Here is a 16,432-nt window from a genome sequence, read left to right as displayed (position 1 = left end):
AAAATTCTATTTAGCTTATCTAAGCTTTTCCCCCATAATGCCTGTAAACTGTTTTTTATGGAACTATTCAAATGTAGTTAATCAACAGGTAGTATCACAAACACTCCGTATCCCTCGTGCACACCTATCCACGTGTTTCACCATTCGTATTGAAGGCATAAGGGTTAACAATGGCGCGTTCGATGGATACAAAACGTTATGTGAAATCTTGTGATTAGGATTCTTGCCGGATTATGAGGACACAAACAACACAGGTTGTAAATAATGCTTGTTAAAGTATAGTCCTCGTGCATACTTTGTTTAATTCCTTAACATTGTTTTTAGAATTGTTAAAGAAGTTTATCTTTAGTCAATAAATATACTGTGGGTTGGCTGAAAAGCCCGGGATGCTACCACTAAGGTTGGTATCGGAAGAAGCGTTCTTTCCTTTGTTTTGTTTCATGTTTTACACTTATAGAATCACTTTGTTTTTCACTCTCTGTCATGTTTACAAAAGAAAATTGGGTCATAACTTTGTACATAGACTAAGTAAAGTCACGGGGAAGAAATATATAAATACTTCGCAATGGTAGATAGAGTAAGAATATTATGTTTAAATTGTCAAGGGTTAAATAATGAAAACAAAAGAATAGATGTGTTTAGAAATTATAAAGAGAAAAATGGACATATTTATTGCATCCAAGATACTCATTTCACAAGAGATATGGAGCAAAAAATTAAAACAGAATGGGGGTCAGAAATTCGCTTTTGTACCTTAATAGTCAATCAGGGGGGTTGCAAGTTAAACAGAAGGAAGCAGGAAGTCATGCTCCAACCTGACGATTCATGCACATGGATTCCGGGTGGGCGGTGGGCAGCATAACAACCATTTATTTGGACATAGCAAACTACGTACCACTCAAAGGCGACTCGTACCTGGACTTGCCCCCGTACTTCAAGAAAAAACAGGCCATGACCAACGTCAAACCTGAACACGATGATTGTTTGAGGTGGTCGTTGCTATCTCTCTTATTCCCGGCAACTGCCTTCGACCTTCAAACTATCCCACAGACGACGGTCTCAAATGGGACGGCATAGACAAACACACGCCAATCTTGCAGATCGCCAAAGTTGAAAAAAACCCCAAACGATTTAGCTATCAACATGTTCGGCCACGAAGGGAATAAAACCATCGTGCACAGAATAAGCGACATGACGAAAAACGTGCGCCGCAGGCTCAACATGTTCCTGACACATAAAAACGAAAAATATCACTACGTCGGGATTAAGAGTGCAACTTGAAACTGAAAATCAATCCCAAAATCATACCCATCCCCGAGGTGCTGCACAACCTTCGCGGAAACGAATCACACCTCATCATGCAAGCCATCTCTAAAATGCAAGGCAGAATAAATGCATCCCGAACAACATGGACAAATACATATCATTCTCTCTAGACAGACTATCAGTTCTTGCTCTCCTCGCTGGAGAACCTGGTGAATGACCCCGAAGTGTTCTACATAACCAGGCTCGACGAAACGCAATTACCTTCCATGGACAGTTTTTACAGTCACTTGACCGACTCGGCATCAGCAAGGATGATTACTCGCACCTGATAAACATGTGGGACAAACTGGGCTGCAAGACTTTAGGCCACTACCATGATATCTGCTTGAAAACGGACGCGCTGCTGCTCGCCGACGTCTTTGAAACATTGAGAAAAAACTGCCTGAAACAATACGACCTGGATCCCGCCTGGTATTACACCAATCCCGGTCTCTCCTGGGGTGCCATGTTGGAAAAGTCTGGCATGGAATTGGAACTGCTGACCAACTATGACATGCACCTGTTCATCGAACAAGGTTTGCGAGGCGGGATTTCGATGTCCATCAGGCACTCTGTCAAAGCCAACAACAAGCACTGGACAGCTACGACCAAACACATACTCTACCTCTACGCCAACAACCTGTACGGCTGGGGCATGAGCCAACCTTTTCCCACTGGCTGATTCGAGTGGGTGACCAACATGGTGGCAATTGATGTCACGAGCATCGCTCCGGATTCGAACGTCGGCTACATACTTGAAGTCGACTTGGATTATCCCGCCGAGTTGCATCGGCAACACAACAGGTACCCGCTGGTTCCCGAGAGGTTGGCGGTGAACCGAGTCTGGCTGTCTGACTACCAGTGACACTTGATGGGCGAAAAAGTCAAACTGGCCGACATACAAAAACTCGTGCCGTACATCCGAATGAACACGGGTTTGCAAAAACTGGCCACCAAAACTTTTCTACAAACTCATGAACAACTTGGTGTTCGCCAAAAGTATGGAATATCTGCGAACGCGAGTCGACGTGAGGCTGGTCTGAGCTCAGGAGAAAGAAAAAATCAGGAAACTGATAGCCAGCCCAGCTTTTAACCAAAGCAAAATATTCTCCGGGCACTTTGCAGCGCTGCACATGAACAAAAGCCAGATCAAATTCAACCGGCCTGTACTGTGATCGGTGCGAGGTGCTGTACACGGACACGGTTTCGCTGAAATCTGCACCGAGGACGTGTACGAGGACATGGCGAAACACATGCACCTGTACAACATGAGCGATTATCCCAAAGACCATCTGCTGTACAGTCAAGTGAACAAAAAGGTGCTTGGAAAGATGAAGGACGACTGCACAGGCATGCTGATCGCGGAATATGTCGGCATGAGACCCAAAATGTATTCGATCAAGAAAGCTGCCGCCACCGAAATCAGAAAGGTGAAAGGCGTAAAGAAATATGTGGTGAAACAACATATCAGGCACGATCGATTCAAAGAGGCCCTGTTCGAGACACGGACCTTCAAACACCAAATGAACATGCTGAGAAGTGACAAACACACAATATACGGTCTGAGAATCAACAAGATGTCACTGTCGCCTGTGGACACGAAAAGAGGATTGCCGATGATGGCGTCACGACTTACTCATACAGACACACACGTATTAAATAATAATGAAACAATAATCAAATATGGAGAAAAGTTACTACAGCCCGCCGAATACTGGAAGCTTTGTGGGCGCCATCCCTGAACTCGCCAAAGTTGTGACGTCGCTAAAGCTTGGCTTAAAAAACAAGCCTTGCGGCAAGTCTACCTGACGTGGCCCCGGTACATCCCGAGATGAAAATTCGATGTTTCAACGCCAAATCGAGTGCATCAAGCCTCCCGGGCAGCATCGTTCTTCAACTCTCTGGACAGGACCCAGATGGGGTGAGTTTGACTCGGAGATTTAGAAATGTCTGCAGATTTTATTAAATTTAGTTAAATCACCTGAGAAAAGAACCTGTGAAAGTTAGAAGTGTTACAATGTGGTATTGTTTCTTCTAGGATTCTGTAACCTTCAGCAACCAAGGTACCAACACAGACAAGAGCTTTTACTATGTGAACCCAACAACTGGTGTTGTGTTGCTGAAAGACTTGAGATCGACTGACCGCACATCATTTGAGGTAGGATGATGTTAGAAACTCTTGGTTAGGTGATGAATCTGTTTGACTTTTTGTCATGTTTAGAGAGTCATGTTTTGATGTATGAGGATTTTATTAGGAATATTATCAGATTTCATTATTGTGTAAATTCCAGAATGTAACTGGTCCCAAGTTACCTAAGTAACTCTTGCCTTAAGAGACAACTAATACGATCATTTGATCAGACTCATCATCGTAACCACCGATTATGCTATGTGCTTCAATTATCAATCGCTTGTTGGTCAGGTCCAGTTCAGTTATAAACAAGCATGAGTTACCTCGACTTTTAATTTTGGAAAGCTTGTGATTGATTGAAGTGATGTGTTTAAAATAATTAAGGATAATTTAACAAATGAAATGCTTCGATCCAGCCTCACATGAGTGAGGAAAGTTCATGTTAACTTGAACATTATGATTTTGTTGTTTTATTACTTTTTTAAAGTACACAGTCCAGGTCTTTTACCATTTGAATTTGCTCATTACAGATCCCAGTGCAAGTTATGGTAACCTGATATGCTTCAAATATCAGTCGGGGCGGTTGGGTAGCCTAGTGGTTAAAGCGTTGGCTCGTCACGCTGAAGACCCGGGTTCGAATCCCCACATGGGTACAATGTGTGAAGCCCATTTCTGGTGTCCCCCCGCCGTGATGTTGCTGGAATATTGCTAAAAGCGGCGTAAAACCCAACTCAGTCAGTCAGTCAGTCAAATATCAATCACTTGTTGGTCAGGTCCAGTTCAGTTATATACAAACAGGAGTTACATGGTCTTTTGATGTTGGAAAGCTTGTCATTGATTGAAACGATCTGTTAAAAATAATTAAGGATAATTTAACAAATGAAATGCTTCCATCCAGCCTCACATTAATGCTCATTACAGATCCCAGTGCAAGTTTCTGACGGTCGTGGAAAAACTGGTGATGCTATTGTGAGGATAACAGTGACAAAGAACAGTGGCCCACCTGTGTTCAGCAATACACCATATGAAACTAGAATCCCAGTCACACAGCCTGTTGGAACTCGTGTACTCTCGCTCTCCGTCAATGATCCTGATCGCGTGGTATGTTCACAAATCAGTCATGACTTAACATTTCAACTGTTTGTACCGAAGTTGCTTAATGTATATTTTGTCTAGTTAATTCAAAGTGTGTTCCACTTTCCTGTGAAATGCACATTCGATTTACTTATGTACTTAGTAATCTGATTTGCTACAGTATGATTTAATATGTGAATGTTTGCATTATATACTGTTTCCATCATTTGAATCTTTTATACACAGGGAACCATTGTTTGCCAACTTGAGGGGTACGAACCTGGACAAACCTACTTTGATCTAAATAATGTCACACATGCCATCACAGCTCGGGCTAACCTGACTCTCAACCCACATCCTGATGTCATTTATGTGGTAAGCCTTGTTTTAAAGCATTATATCTGAAAATGTTTCAGTGAGAAATATATCAGTAAACCAATGTGAAGAACACATTCCTAAATGCGGTATTTGTTCATTTGGCACACAAACTGTAATATTTGTCCTATTTTCATAACTGATCCTGAATTCAAATCTGACTTTGCACCTAAGACATTTTGCACAAAACCTTTATAAAAACGTGTCAAATTTAAACAATCATCTATGGAATCGAATGGACCCTTAGTGAACTGGTTCATGTTGGGGAGACACAACAGTATCGACAGGATTCAGCAGCAGGAATTAGACATCAGAAATGCTTCCAAGTGTTTCTACCAAGATTTCTATTTTAAAAGTCACTCCATCCTAACATTACCGTCATATGTGGACATTACTTCATTAATACTGTTTGATCAAAGAACTTGGTATGAGTGACATACCAGAAAACAAGTAAGGTCAGTATGCGACTTTCGATACGAATCATAAGGCTCCTCTTCTTTGCTGGTCTTCAAAGATTCTTAAAAAAGTGATGTATTGTCCAAAGACCCTTAAAAGAGAGATGTATTTCTGGGGTCAGCAACTATACAATCCAGTCTCTGTATCTACGAGAATCGTAATCACCAATACATTTTCAAAGAGGTCATACGACTCTTTTTCAGAGGTTGTTTGATCCAGGCTACAATATTCACGGTGTCAGAAAGTATCCGTGATCTAATGTTCGTGGTTCAGCGACTAAATGTTCGATGTAACTTGTACCGTATGTGGTATCTGACTCATGGGTATGCTACTTGGCATGTACATACTGGGACAACTGAGGATATTCCTCTACACAGGTAGATCACGCGACATCTGCCTCCAGGACTGTCAAATCGTCCCCAATAGCAACATATATATGAGTGTGTGTCTGTGTGTGCGCGCGCTAAACTGTCAACTGGCAATTCGCGAATTTTTTACAAGTGCTTCTCGTCCTCCTTGTGTCTACCAATTTACATTTGACATCAATAATTCGTGTTCCCTTGTTGCAGAGGGCATTAGGAAAAGTTATATGACACCCTTCCATTTGTTGCAGATCAAGCAACACTGCTTAACTCTGGCGTACTGGTTCCTTCGAGATTGATTCTTGTGGTTTGTGGTTACCTTGTTAAACATGCAATGTATATCAGAGACTTTTCCTAATGTTACCGTCAATGTCATCCATAAAATACAGGAATCACAATATGGCTATCTCTTGTTGCTTGCGCTGCTGTTACGAGCGGGTGTGGAGCCGAATCCCGGCCCTGATACAGAGGAGCGAGTACAGACCAGAGCAAATAGTGGTGGTAAAGGAGGTGATAAACAGTTGAAATTAACTACACAGGTGAATGGCAAAAATATGCAAACTATTCTCGATGAGCTTAAAAATATGTCAACAAAATGGATAATCTGCAGGCTTCGCATGTAACTATGACAGAGAAGATAGTGTATATGGAGTCAACATTGACCAAGGTGTGTGACCAGCTTTCAGATGTAAATGAACGCTGTCATAGTTTGGAAGCAGAAAACCTTGCACTCAGACAAGTTGTGGACAAGTTAGAGGACAAACTTGATTATATTGAAAATCAAAGCAGAAGAAATAGCTTGAAATTTTATGGAGTCCCCAGAGCCCAGGGTAAAGAATCCTGGGGTGACTGTGAGAAGATTGTGCGGTCAGCGCTGAGGGACAAGATGGACATGGACGACGCAGACAACCACATCCAGCGAGCTCACAGAGTGATGCGGGGGAAGAGCATCATAGTGAAACTTACCAATGATAGTGATAAGTATGATATACTGAAAGCAGCCAAGGAACTGAAGGGGGACACAGATTATCGTTAGTGAGGATTTTTCTACTATTGTGCGACAGAAAAGAAAGTTCCTTGTACCATACATGATTAAATCAAGGGAAGGTGATCGTCTGTCGGACTTGCGTTATGACAAACTGTTTGTGGAAGACAACATATATACGTATGACGTCACTACTGACTCCCTTGTTACAATAAAACAAGGCCTGAAACCTGGTGTCATCGAACCTGCCGTCTAGCAAGTTGGCCAGGCCCAGGAATAACATCATAAGACATTAAATTTCATTATGTGGAATGTGTGTGGTTTGAAACCGAAATTGGCAGATACTGATTTTGTAACATTTTGTAAGAAATTTGATGTGTTTGGTTTTGTTGAGATTAGGAATTATTGTAATGATGTTGATATTGAAAGTTGTTTTCCGAGTCATAAAAGGTATACCAACTATAGAGATTATAATAATCGTGGAGGAGGTGCAGTTTGTGTCAGTAACAAGATTCACAAAGCAGTCATGGAAGTATATTTGGAGTTCTCTGATTGCATATTTCTTCTCATTGCTAAAGATTTTATGGACACATCACAGCATATACTTCTTGGATTTGTGCATATACACCACCTCAATTCATCAGTGAAAAGTGATACCAGACCGCAAAAAGGAATTGATTTCCTAGAAAGCTGCTTTTTATCCTTTTTTATCAGACACATCTGTCAGTAGTCCATCAATGATAATTTTGTGAGATCTGAATGCTAGATGTGGAAATATACAAGATTACATAGAAAATGACAGTTCAGACCATATACCATCACTTGAAGATATGGACTACGTCGAAGATATGTTTAATATACCAAGAGATAGCAAAGATTGTGTGACAAATACATATGGAATTGACCTTACTATGTAAAACCTTCTGTTTACACACGATGAATGGGAGAAGCATCGGTGACCCACTGGGTGATTTCACGTGCTATTCAGGGGAGGTGTCTTTGCACTTCAGAATTGTTTAAATTCGCTATTGATTTCAGTGTTCTAACACGCTGTGAATCCGATCATTTACCAATCCAATGTTCTATGAACATATCAAAACCAGATTTAATTGATGGAAAGGGTGAAAATTCGAAAATGTCAAATGTTGATATGGAGGATCAACAGACATATATATTGGTACAGTGCATGAGAGAATGGTAGATTATGACATTGTACAATTCACAGGAGATGTTAACACGAACATCAACGTTGCTTCAGATAAGTTGTGCTATATATTAACGTTCTCAGCCGATATGTGTGGAACCTTATAGAACCAATCGATCTAAACCATCCTTAACCAAGACGTGGTATGATGAAGAATGTATAATGATGAAACAAATTAAATACAGGGCTTTAGATAAAGTGCGGATTACTGGTCGGACAGTGATTTGGCAGAATTTAGACACTTATGGAATAATTATTGGAAGTTATGCAGAGATAGGAAAACTGAAGAGACTGAAGATCAATTACGTATGCTTACTTCACAACTTGATGACTCCAAACACTTCTGGAAACAGTTAAAACTGATCACAAAGAAGAAAACAAAAATAGCAGAAACTATTTCAGCATTGGATGCGGAAGATTATTTCAAACGCATTCTCAATTTGACAGAAACTTGAAAATGAAAATCTGGAATTCTGCGAAGAGTTTGGGAAGAACCATGATGATTTATTGTGTGAGGTTTGCAATGATGAGGAGGTGAATAGCATTTTGAATAATGATATAACCGACGAGGAGATATTACAAGCAATGTCAAGTTTAAAGGACAGAAAATCAGCTGGACCTGACCGGATACTCCCGGAAATGATCAAGAGTTGCAAAACTATACTACTCCGATACCTGTCAGTACTTTTTAATAGAATATTGCATTCAGGAACGTTTCCAGATAAATGGTTACAAGCACTCATTAAACCTCTCCACAAGAAAGGAAACACTCAAGATGTAAATAATTACAGAGGAACTTCCTTGATGGACATATTGGGAAAGTTATTTACGCATATATTGAATAAACGTTTACAAGCATTTTGTGAAATATATCAGAAGATTCCAGAATCACAGGCTGGATTTCAGTCAGGTTACAGTACAGTGGATTACATGTTTTGTCTCCAGGGTTTAGCACAGAAATACCTATCGAAACGTAAAGGACGATTCTATTGTCTCTGTGTAGATTTTCGCAAGGCATTTGACTGTGTGAACAGAAAGTTGTTATGGTGTATGATACTGAAGAACGGAAAATTCTTTAATATTTTACAGGATATATATTCAAAAAGTAAAATCTGCTGTTAAGATGACTAATTCATCTATTACTGACTATTTTGACAGAGTGAGTGGAGTGAGACAAGGCTGCCATCTAAGTCCGATCCTGTTCTCGTTATACGTTGTGGACTTGGAACACATGATACAGGATTCGGAACTGAGAAGGGATATTTGTTGGACAAGACCTTTTGGAAATTCTTTTATTATTGTTTGCCGATGATGTGTGTATTTTTGATGATACAGTAATAGGAATGCAACGGAAGATTGACGTCATAAAGAATTTTTCTTTCAAGTGGGGACTAAAGGTAAACTCAGAAATGGAGGTATAGTTAAAGGAGCAGAAAAATGGAAATACGGCGAAGTTGACGTAAAGATCTCTTCTTATTACAATTATCTAGGTCTGATGTTTTCATCGAAGTTATCATGGAGCAAGGCTATTGATGTACCAGCATCCAAGGAACCACGGAAACCACGTCCCTAACGTTGCGGCTCTAGGCGGCTGTGGACGCTATGCATTGTACGTCGACTACCTCACAAGATGTATTAAATACTGGTGCATGATACTACGGCTACCGTTAAACAGACACCCGAAACAGGTTCATACCATGATGTTTAATCTGGATTCAAGCAACAGAAGAACATGGGCCAGTCATATAAGAGAATTTCTTTTGCAGTCCGGTTTTGGATTCGTTTGGATGTCACAGGATGTCGGCGATATTCCAAACTTCATGAATACATTTAAACAAAGGATTAAAGATTACTATCAACAAGAATGGAGAGAGGCGTTATCAACATCAAGAAAAATTACCTATTACAAAGATTTTAAATTCGTTCTAAATACAGAGGTTTATCTATCAACTGTCAAAAATAAAGAATTAAGAAGATTATTGTTTCTTTCACGTTCATCCGAATTACAGCTAAAAATCAACACAAGAAGATGGGAAGGGTTGCTGCCTGAAGAAAGGATCTGTCAAGTGTGTGAATTACAGGAAATTGAAGATGAATATCATTTCCTCCTTATATGCCCCTTATACAAAAGCATAAGATTAAAATATCTCCCTCGTTATTATTGCACAAATGTCAGTGTTCAGAAATATATAAATTTGTTGGGTTTCTGTTCATCATTTATACTTCACAATTGTGCTATGTTTATCAAGGAATCACTTCTACAGAGGAAATTACAGCTCGATATGTAAATTCATATAGAGTGTATCAAAATGTCCCGACAAAAAGTTGTTTGAAATGTATTATACGTTGGCGTATGGCCTTTCTATTGAATAAATGATTGACTATATCATTTCTTAGGCCAGACACTTAATTCAACCATTCGCGATACATAACTATCATGTAAATGCCAACGAAAACAAAACAGTAAACTGTTGATGATAATATTATTGTCTGGTAATTGAAAAGTCCTTAATGTAACAGTTAAACACTCTATTCTGAACTTTCAATGGGGAACATTCCTGGAGTTGCGCCCCCTTGCGCGCTTGGAGCGCTGCGCTACGGCCTAACAGTAGCTGTCACTCTGATACTGATACCTTTTTCCATGTGTTTTTAACTGTCTTGCACGACTATTTGGCTGAAGGCTGAATAGGCAGTCACGTTGAGAAAACAACAAACTGTGTTGTTTTTGTTTCCACACTCTACTGTACTTGTGGAATGTGCACCCCCAACCCTCCAGCTAACCCCTCATTCAATGACGGTCATTCAATCCCATTACAATACCAAACCGGTTCTTCAAGAGCGACTATATAACCGCTCCCCATTGAATTGAAAGATAATATTATACATCCTGATAGGACAAGCCACCACCACATAGACCCCCAACATTCACTCATGTTAGCTGTGTGCACCTCTACCTGGGCGTTGGCGTGAAGGTGAGAAATTGTACGTTTGAATTAAGATTAAGATTAAACAGTGTATATGTGTCACTTCAAAATACACAAGTTTGTGAGTGTTCAGAATGACGAATGAGTCTCGTCATACACCAGAAGACTGTTTGCCATATCGATTGCCTTGTATAGAGATTATAGGTCAAGCGTGATTTCCTATGGTAAATACATAATTTACCTACATGTAGTCTTCATATCGTCTGTAAGAGGCTAAAAATGGGTTTTCGTCTGTCGGTCTGCCCGTTCATTCGTTAGCACTGAAACTCTAAACATCTTCTTCATATGTAGCGAACATAATATGTCCTACATGCCCCCTAGCAACAACGAAGTATACATATTCCTATACATAATTGAATATAAGGTATTTGATTTTGAAAAAAACACCTGACATGACAGTCAAAATGCTAGTTCGAAAATATATTTGTGTCGTCATGGTATCTATATGGGCTTGCATTATAAGAAGAGCATTAGTCCGAACGAATACAAGCAGCACCTGTTGGTTATTTGGATTTCAAATGATCAACATGCATTGTATGCTATTTGATGGGGTGGTGGGGTTGCCTAGTGGTTAAAGCGTTGGCTCGTCACGCCGAAGACCCGGGTTCGAATCCCCACATGGGTACAATTTTGTGAAGCCCATTTCTGGTGTCCCCCGCCGTGATGTTGCTGGAATATTGCTAAAAGCGGCGTAAAACCAAACTCTGTCAGTCAGTCAGTATGCTATCTGATAATAGCGTGTTACCGTGGAATGCGCCAATACTACCATAATGACTTACACGTGAATAGTTTAACAACAGGTGTGATTTATCAATTACTGAAGCATTTATACTTTGCATATGCTTACGACATAAAACATGTCTGTCATATCCCGATGCCATAGGTATTCAAATTAGAAATGCAAACTATGAAAAATGAAATTATACCAGGGATATAATCAAATGAAATGAAGTGTTATTGTTATCCTTGACATGGAACACATTGTGTCAGGCACTGAAGCATACAATCTGAAGAAAGGTACCATGCATTCGCTCCGATGCTGAATATTTACCATTATTGCTTGGCATGTGACAAGCTGTCTTCTCATGGTCTGAATATTGAAAGTTATCACTTCACTTAGCTCCCAAACAGATTCACGTGATGGCTGCAAGGCCGCCAGTTCCGACTTTGACCAAACTGACCTGTGTGCTGCTGGTCTACGTAAAGCTGACGACACAAGTCACCCCTCCGCCTTGTAACCGTACGTATTCTTTTCAACGATCCCTTGTACATAAGTAGGCCTATGTTCGTATTTCTAAAACAGAGTAAATAATCTCACCGTTTAATTAGTGCTTCGTTACAGCCTAGTAAACGTAAGTATTCCTTTCAACGATCCCTTGTACATAAGTAGGCCTTTGTTCGTATTTCTAAAACAAAGTAAAGAATCTGAAATTTTAATCAGTGCTTCGTTACAGCCTTGTAAACGTAAGTATTCCTTTCAACGATCCCTTGTACATAAGTAGGCCTTGGTTCATATTTCTCCCCACACAAAGTAAAGAACCTCGCCGTTTAATCATGGTTAGGTTACTGTGATGATGTCAGTTGCTGACATGGACTTACTTGTCAAGAAGAACAGCTGTGGAAATGTGGGTATGATGTATTGGTGTATGTATACATAACACACCGATGAGACCTGACAAGTGATTATGGCAGTATTGATAAAATATATGAGTCTTTACCGTACGTCTTCCATTCCAGCTGGAGACAACCTCTATGCCCCAGTCTTCATTAATTCCGAGGTGCAACAGACCATACCAGAAACATTGCCTATAGACGCCAGCGTCGCAACACTGAGCGCTTCGGATAAGGACACTTTGGTTTGTATCATGTCAGGGCGAAAGTTTTTAGTCGAGAGTAGAATGACATGATTGTTCTGCTCTAGTTTCATAAAGGCAATACTCGGTTCATCAGCGTTCCGATGAATTCTGTTCCTCATTATAGTCAAAAGAATATTAAGAATACTGCCTTGACTAGAATCAGAAAGATTCCATTTGGAGAGCAAAATATTTAGCTGTTATCATGACTGTACACGCCATCATATACCTGATAGGTACTCTTGTATTTAGGCTGACATGACTCTGCTGAGTATGCCTTTTTAAACATTACAGTGTAACTTTGGAAGCCTGACGTACAGCATCACCGGCGATGGTTCTGCTGCATCGTATTTTGGAATAGAAAAGGACACAGGAATAGTTTCTTTGAAAACCAGCCTGACAAACACATCCATCGTTGACTTCACTGTAAGTACAGCCTGTTCAGCTTGACCTGATCAAGTGAATGCTAATGCATTGCGTGACCGTGTCACAACTGGTTGGGTCTATTACTGTGAAGGGGTACAGCTTTGACAGTTTATTGTCAACATGTCCGAACAGCCGAGACAAGGTCGCCTTTTGACATCTCAGTGTCGAGAAATCGCCAGCAATGTCCTAACTTTCTTTAAACTTAAAAAAGAAGCTACATATGGTTCAATGTTTCCGATTCGGGCGTTTAGGCAGCGAGCAGCAACATTAATAACATTCACTGCTCCCCTGTTTAATGACGTTAACTCGACCTGCCGTTTGTGCCATTTGATCATCCGGGTCATGCATATGTAGCGAAGCTCAGGTCAAGCTGAAAGAGCTGTAGGAACTAGTATTTCGTCACCTAACCTGTACACCTCATGCTCTGTTTTGGTCAGCTTGGAAGGCAGATTGCGTTGCCATTTCTTGTAAACGGGATTTCAAAGTGCATAAAGAATGACAGGGTTTCCGTTTGTAGTCAGTGTTCCAGTATCCAGGTTTTGTATTGTAGGTCAAGGTTATGTATAACTTCACTGACAATTGCTGCTGAGATCGGTGTTCTAAAGAAGGGAAAATAGCTGAATATTATTTGGAGTTAATATTTGTTTTGTCTCATTGTGCTTCTAACGAATTCAGGTCCGTATTGAGGTACAAGATGGCAGCTCCCCTCCCTGGAGTTCCACAGCTTTGCTGTACTTAAAGATTACACGAAATTTTGAACGCCCAGTATGGAGTTCTGCAAGGTATGCTACCAACATCCCAGAGACTGCCCCAGTGCTTGAGAATATCCTGAGTGTCACAGCCACAGATAGAGATGCCCAGGTATTGATTTCCTCCCTTGAAATCATCCAAATCACAAAGGTGTCTCACAAATGTGTTAACAGTTGAAACATTGCTTCATCTAGTTTTAAACAGCATTACAAACATCACTTCTTACATTTCAGCCCCCCAACAATGAAGTGACGTATGAGCTTGTAGGAAATGCTGTTCAACTCTATTACTTTGAGATTGTTAGTTCCACTGGTGATATTCGCCCAAGGCGTCCACTTACTTCCGATACAAACAGAAGAAGTCAGTTTGATGTGAGTTGTATTTGTGGACCATCATGTTATTATTCTGGTGTTCCTTTCCATTAATCTTGGTATAATTAAATGAGATCACAGAGAATTGTCCTCAAAGTCATACCCCTACATACTTATGTTGCATTATAGGCTTTTGAAGAATCTGAACTTGTTTGTTTCAGTTTGTTGTGATCGCTCGAGATCAAGGCAGCCCTCCTCTCACTGCTGCAATCAATGCCTCTGTGACAATATCAGTGTTCAGAAACAACAACGCCCCTCGGTTTATCCAGGATCCCTACTCCATTACAGTAGCTCAGGGCCTGGGCAGTGGCACGGTCATCTCTGTCAGGGCAGTTGATGATGACCCTTCTGTAAGTAAAAATCACTATGATTATTTAGCAACTACTGATAAGATTACACAATGCCTTTAAGAAAAGAGGTCATATGTAACCTATGATATTTTTTTCGATTACAGTGTTTTAGTAAAGTAATGATTATAGTTGGGTTGAGTCCCATCCAGGATTTGAATCTACCCCCTCAGAGACAGGCACCTAATCGCCAGCACACAAAGTCAGCCGCCTAACCCGCCCAGCTACCGCGACTTCACAAAAATAGAAGTCGGACAACGGGTAGTCTAGACTTCCGTCTTTGTGTACCACTCTGATAAGTGTAAATTGGCACGGCTTACGGCCGAAAGCTATGATTACATAATGCCATTTAGCAAGTGGTCAAATGTAACATATGTTATATTTGGGATTACACTTTCTTAGTAAAGTATAGATTCTAGTACTTTTGTTGGGTTGAGTCCCATCCGGGGTTCGAACCCACACCCTCAGAGTTAGGCACCAAATAGCTGTTTTGCATTGCCATGATGAAAGACTTATCCTTTGACAACTATGATAGGTTATGATGAACCGTTTTAATAAAATCATTAGGTAAAATTTCATTATATGTATTAATTCTGAGATAATTCACTGTGTTTGTCCACTTAAATTATATCGATGAGACAAAATTATATTGAAACTAATACAAATAAAGATATTAAAGATGGAAGAAAAGAATTTACCTGGAATACTTATATATCACTTCTTCAAGTCTCGTAATGTTTTCCTACTATGTGAGTTTTGTCCAAATTAGGTTTATCCTGTCATACGTCATATGCCATGTTTCCTTCACAGACGGAATTCAACCAGATCTCATATTCCATCGAGGGTCCAGCAAATGCTCTGACTCTGTTTACAATTGATGGGTCAGGAAATATCCAACCAACAAACCCTGCTGCTATCAACAGTGCCTCAGAGACAAATTATAAGGTATTTGTTAACCTTCTATCCATTTACATGAAGACATGGAATAAATCATACAGGCATCAGATTTCATTCACAGTTTGCAGATGTGGGTTCTTTAGTTCTTTAGATTATTGGGATAATCAAGCTTCAATATAAGGCTCCATCTCCAATTGTCTCTATGAAACTGTGCTGGATGAGTTGCAGCTGCAGGATGTGTGCTTATGCTTCAAGACTTAGTTGAGATCTGTAGGAGTATCCTTATTTTGAACACTATAAAATTTAATCATTTTTATTTCAAGAGGTATTATGCATTTCACATATTTGCATTCTATTTTGACTGACTGTATTATGATGTGCAACCTTACAGATTTATGTTCGAGCTGAGGACAATGGCATTCCCAAACTGTACGACATTGTCCTTGTTGAACTCACCATCAACCGGAACCTGAACCCACCCATCTTCAACCCCGTCACCTATGAAGAGACCATTCTGGAGACCAGGCCATTTGGAGACGTGGCTCTCAGAGTGACAGCTTCAGATGCTGATAACCTGGTATGTGGTTGTTGTTAACTGAAATGTCACCTATTTTCTATAGTCCTTGCAGACTCTCAAACACTTGTTTTTCACAAAGTGTAGTCCATTAAAAAACTGGTTTATTAGTGAAAATAGACAGATTAATTTTCTTTTTGAAATATAACCCATTAAGAAAGTGACTTTTTCTGACAATAAATACAATTTTTCCTTATCCTGACTCCTGCTTAATTGCTTGTCTCCTTCTTGCAAATCATAGCGGAACACTTCAATCCCCTTTTTGAAGCTCTCTTAAAAAAAGCGGACGTAAAATCACTCACCCAGTGTTATCTCCGTTTACATGTTTTGGCGGGAAA

General features: G+C 40.1%; 1 protein-coding gene and 2 long non-coding RNA genes across 5 annotated transcripts; 2 read left to right on the top strand and 1 right to left on the bottom strand.

Moving 5' to 3' along the window:
• Positions 1–296: 296 nt before the first annotated feature.
• LOC124269797 lies at positions 297–13,824 on the bottom strand. Its single transcript, XR_006896613.1, has 3 exons — positions 13,564–13,824; positions 4,242–4,246; positions 297–307 (listed from the first exon to the last, which is right to left on the bottom strand). It is a non-coding gene; the product is annotated as an uncharacterized LOC124269797 (long non-coding RNA).
• Positions 3,191–4,838, top strand: LOC124269795. The gene is made up of 4 exons (XR_006896611.1): positions 3,191–3,226; positions 3,344–3,463; positions 4,358–4,537; positions 4,757–4,838. It is a non-coding gene; the product is annotated as an uncharacterized LOC124269795 (long non-coding RNA).
• Positions 10,765–16,126, top strand: LOC124269792 (protocadherin gamma-B2-like). Of its 3 annotated transcripts, none has more exons than XM_046704834.1 (9): positions 10,765–10,864; positions 12,008–12,116; positions 12,614–12,732; positions 13,024–13,155; positions 13,831–14,016; positions 14,139–14,276; positions 14,438–14,626; positions 15,434–15,568; positions 15,912–16,126. In XM_046704834.1, the coding sequence occupies exons 2-9, from the start codon at positions 12,017–12,019 to the stop codon at positions 16,113–16,115; spliced, it is 1,203 nt and encodes a 400-aa protein (XP_046560790.1). In that variant the 5' UTR covers positions 10,765–10,864; positions 12,008–12,016; the 3' UTR covers positions 16,116–16,126. The 3 variants fall into 3 exon arrangements, with proteins under 3 accessions (XP_046560790.1, XP_046560788.1, XP_046560789.1); XM_046704832.1 differs by having other exon boundaries at positions 10,775–10,864; positions 11,993–12,116; XM_046704833.1 differs by having other exon boundaries at positions 10,776–10,864; positions 11,997–12,116.
• Positions 16,127–16,432: the final 306 nt, after the last annotated feature.

Source organism: Haliotis rubra, unplaced genomic scaffold (assembly GCF_003918875.1).
Source record: "Haliotis rubra isolate DU_JTF1 unplaced genomic scaffold, ASM391887v1 Scf1474, whole genome shotgun sequence".
Lineage (NCBI taxonomy): Eukaryota > Metazoa > Mollusca > Gastropoda > Lepetellida > Haliotidae > Haliotis > Haliotis rubra.
The sequence above is the reverse complement of the archived record's forward strand: the minus strand, read 5'-3'. Positions and strand labels throughout refer to the sequence as shown.

Excerpts from the sequence above, each read along its gene's own strand:
- LOC124269792 (XM_046704834.1), top strand. The coding sequence starts at position 12,017 with ATGGCTGCAAGGCCGCCAGTTCCGACTTTGACCAAACTGACCTGTGTG. Across the intron at positions 12,733-13,023 it reads CTTCGGATAAGGACACTTTG|TGTAACTTTGGAAGCCTGAC; the intron begins GTTTGTATCATG and ends TAAACATTACAG. Across the intron at positions 14,277-14,437 it reads ACAGAAGAAGTCAGTTTGAT|TTTGTTGTGATCGCTCGAGA; the intron begins GTGAGTTGTATT and ends TGTTTGTTTCAG.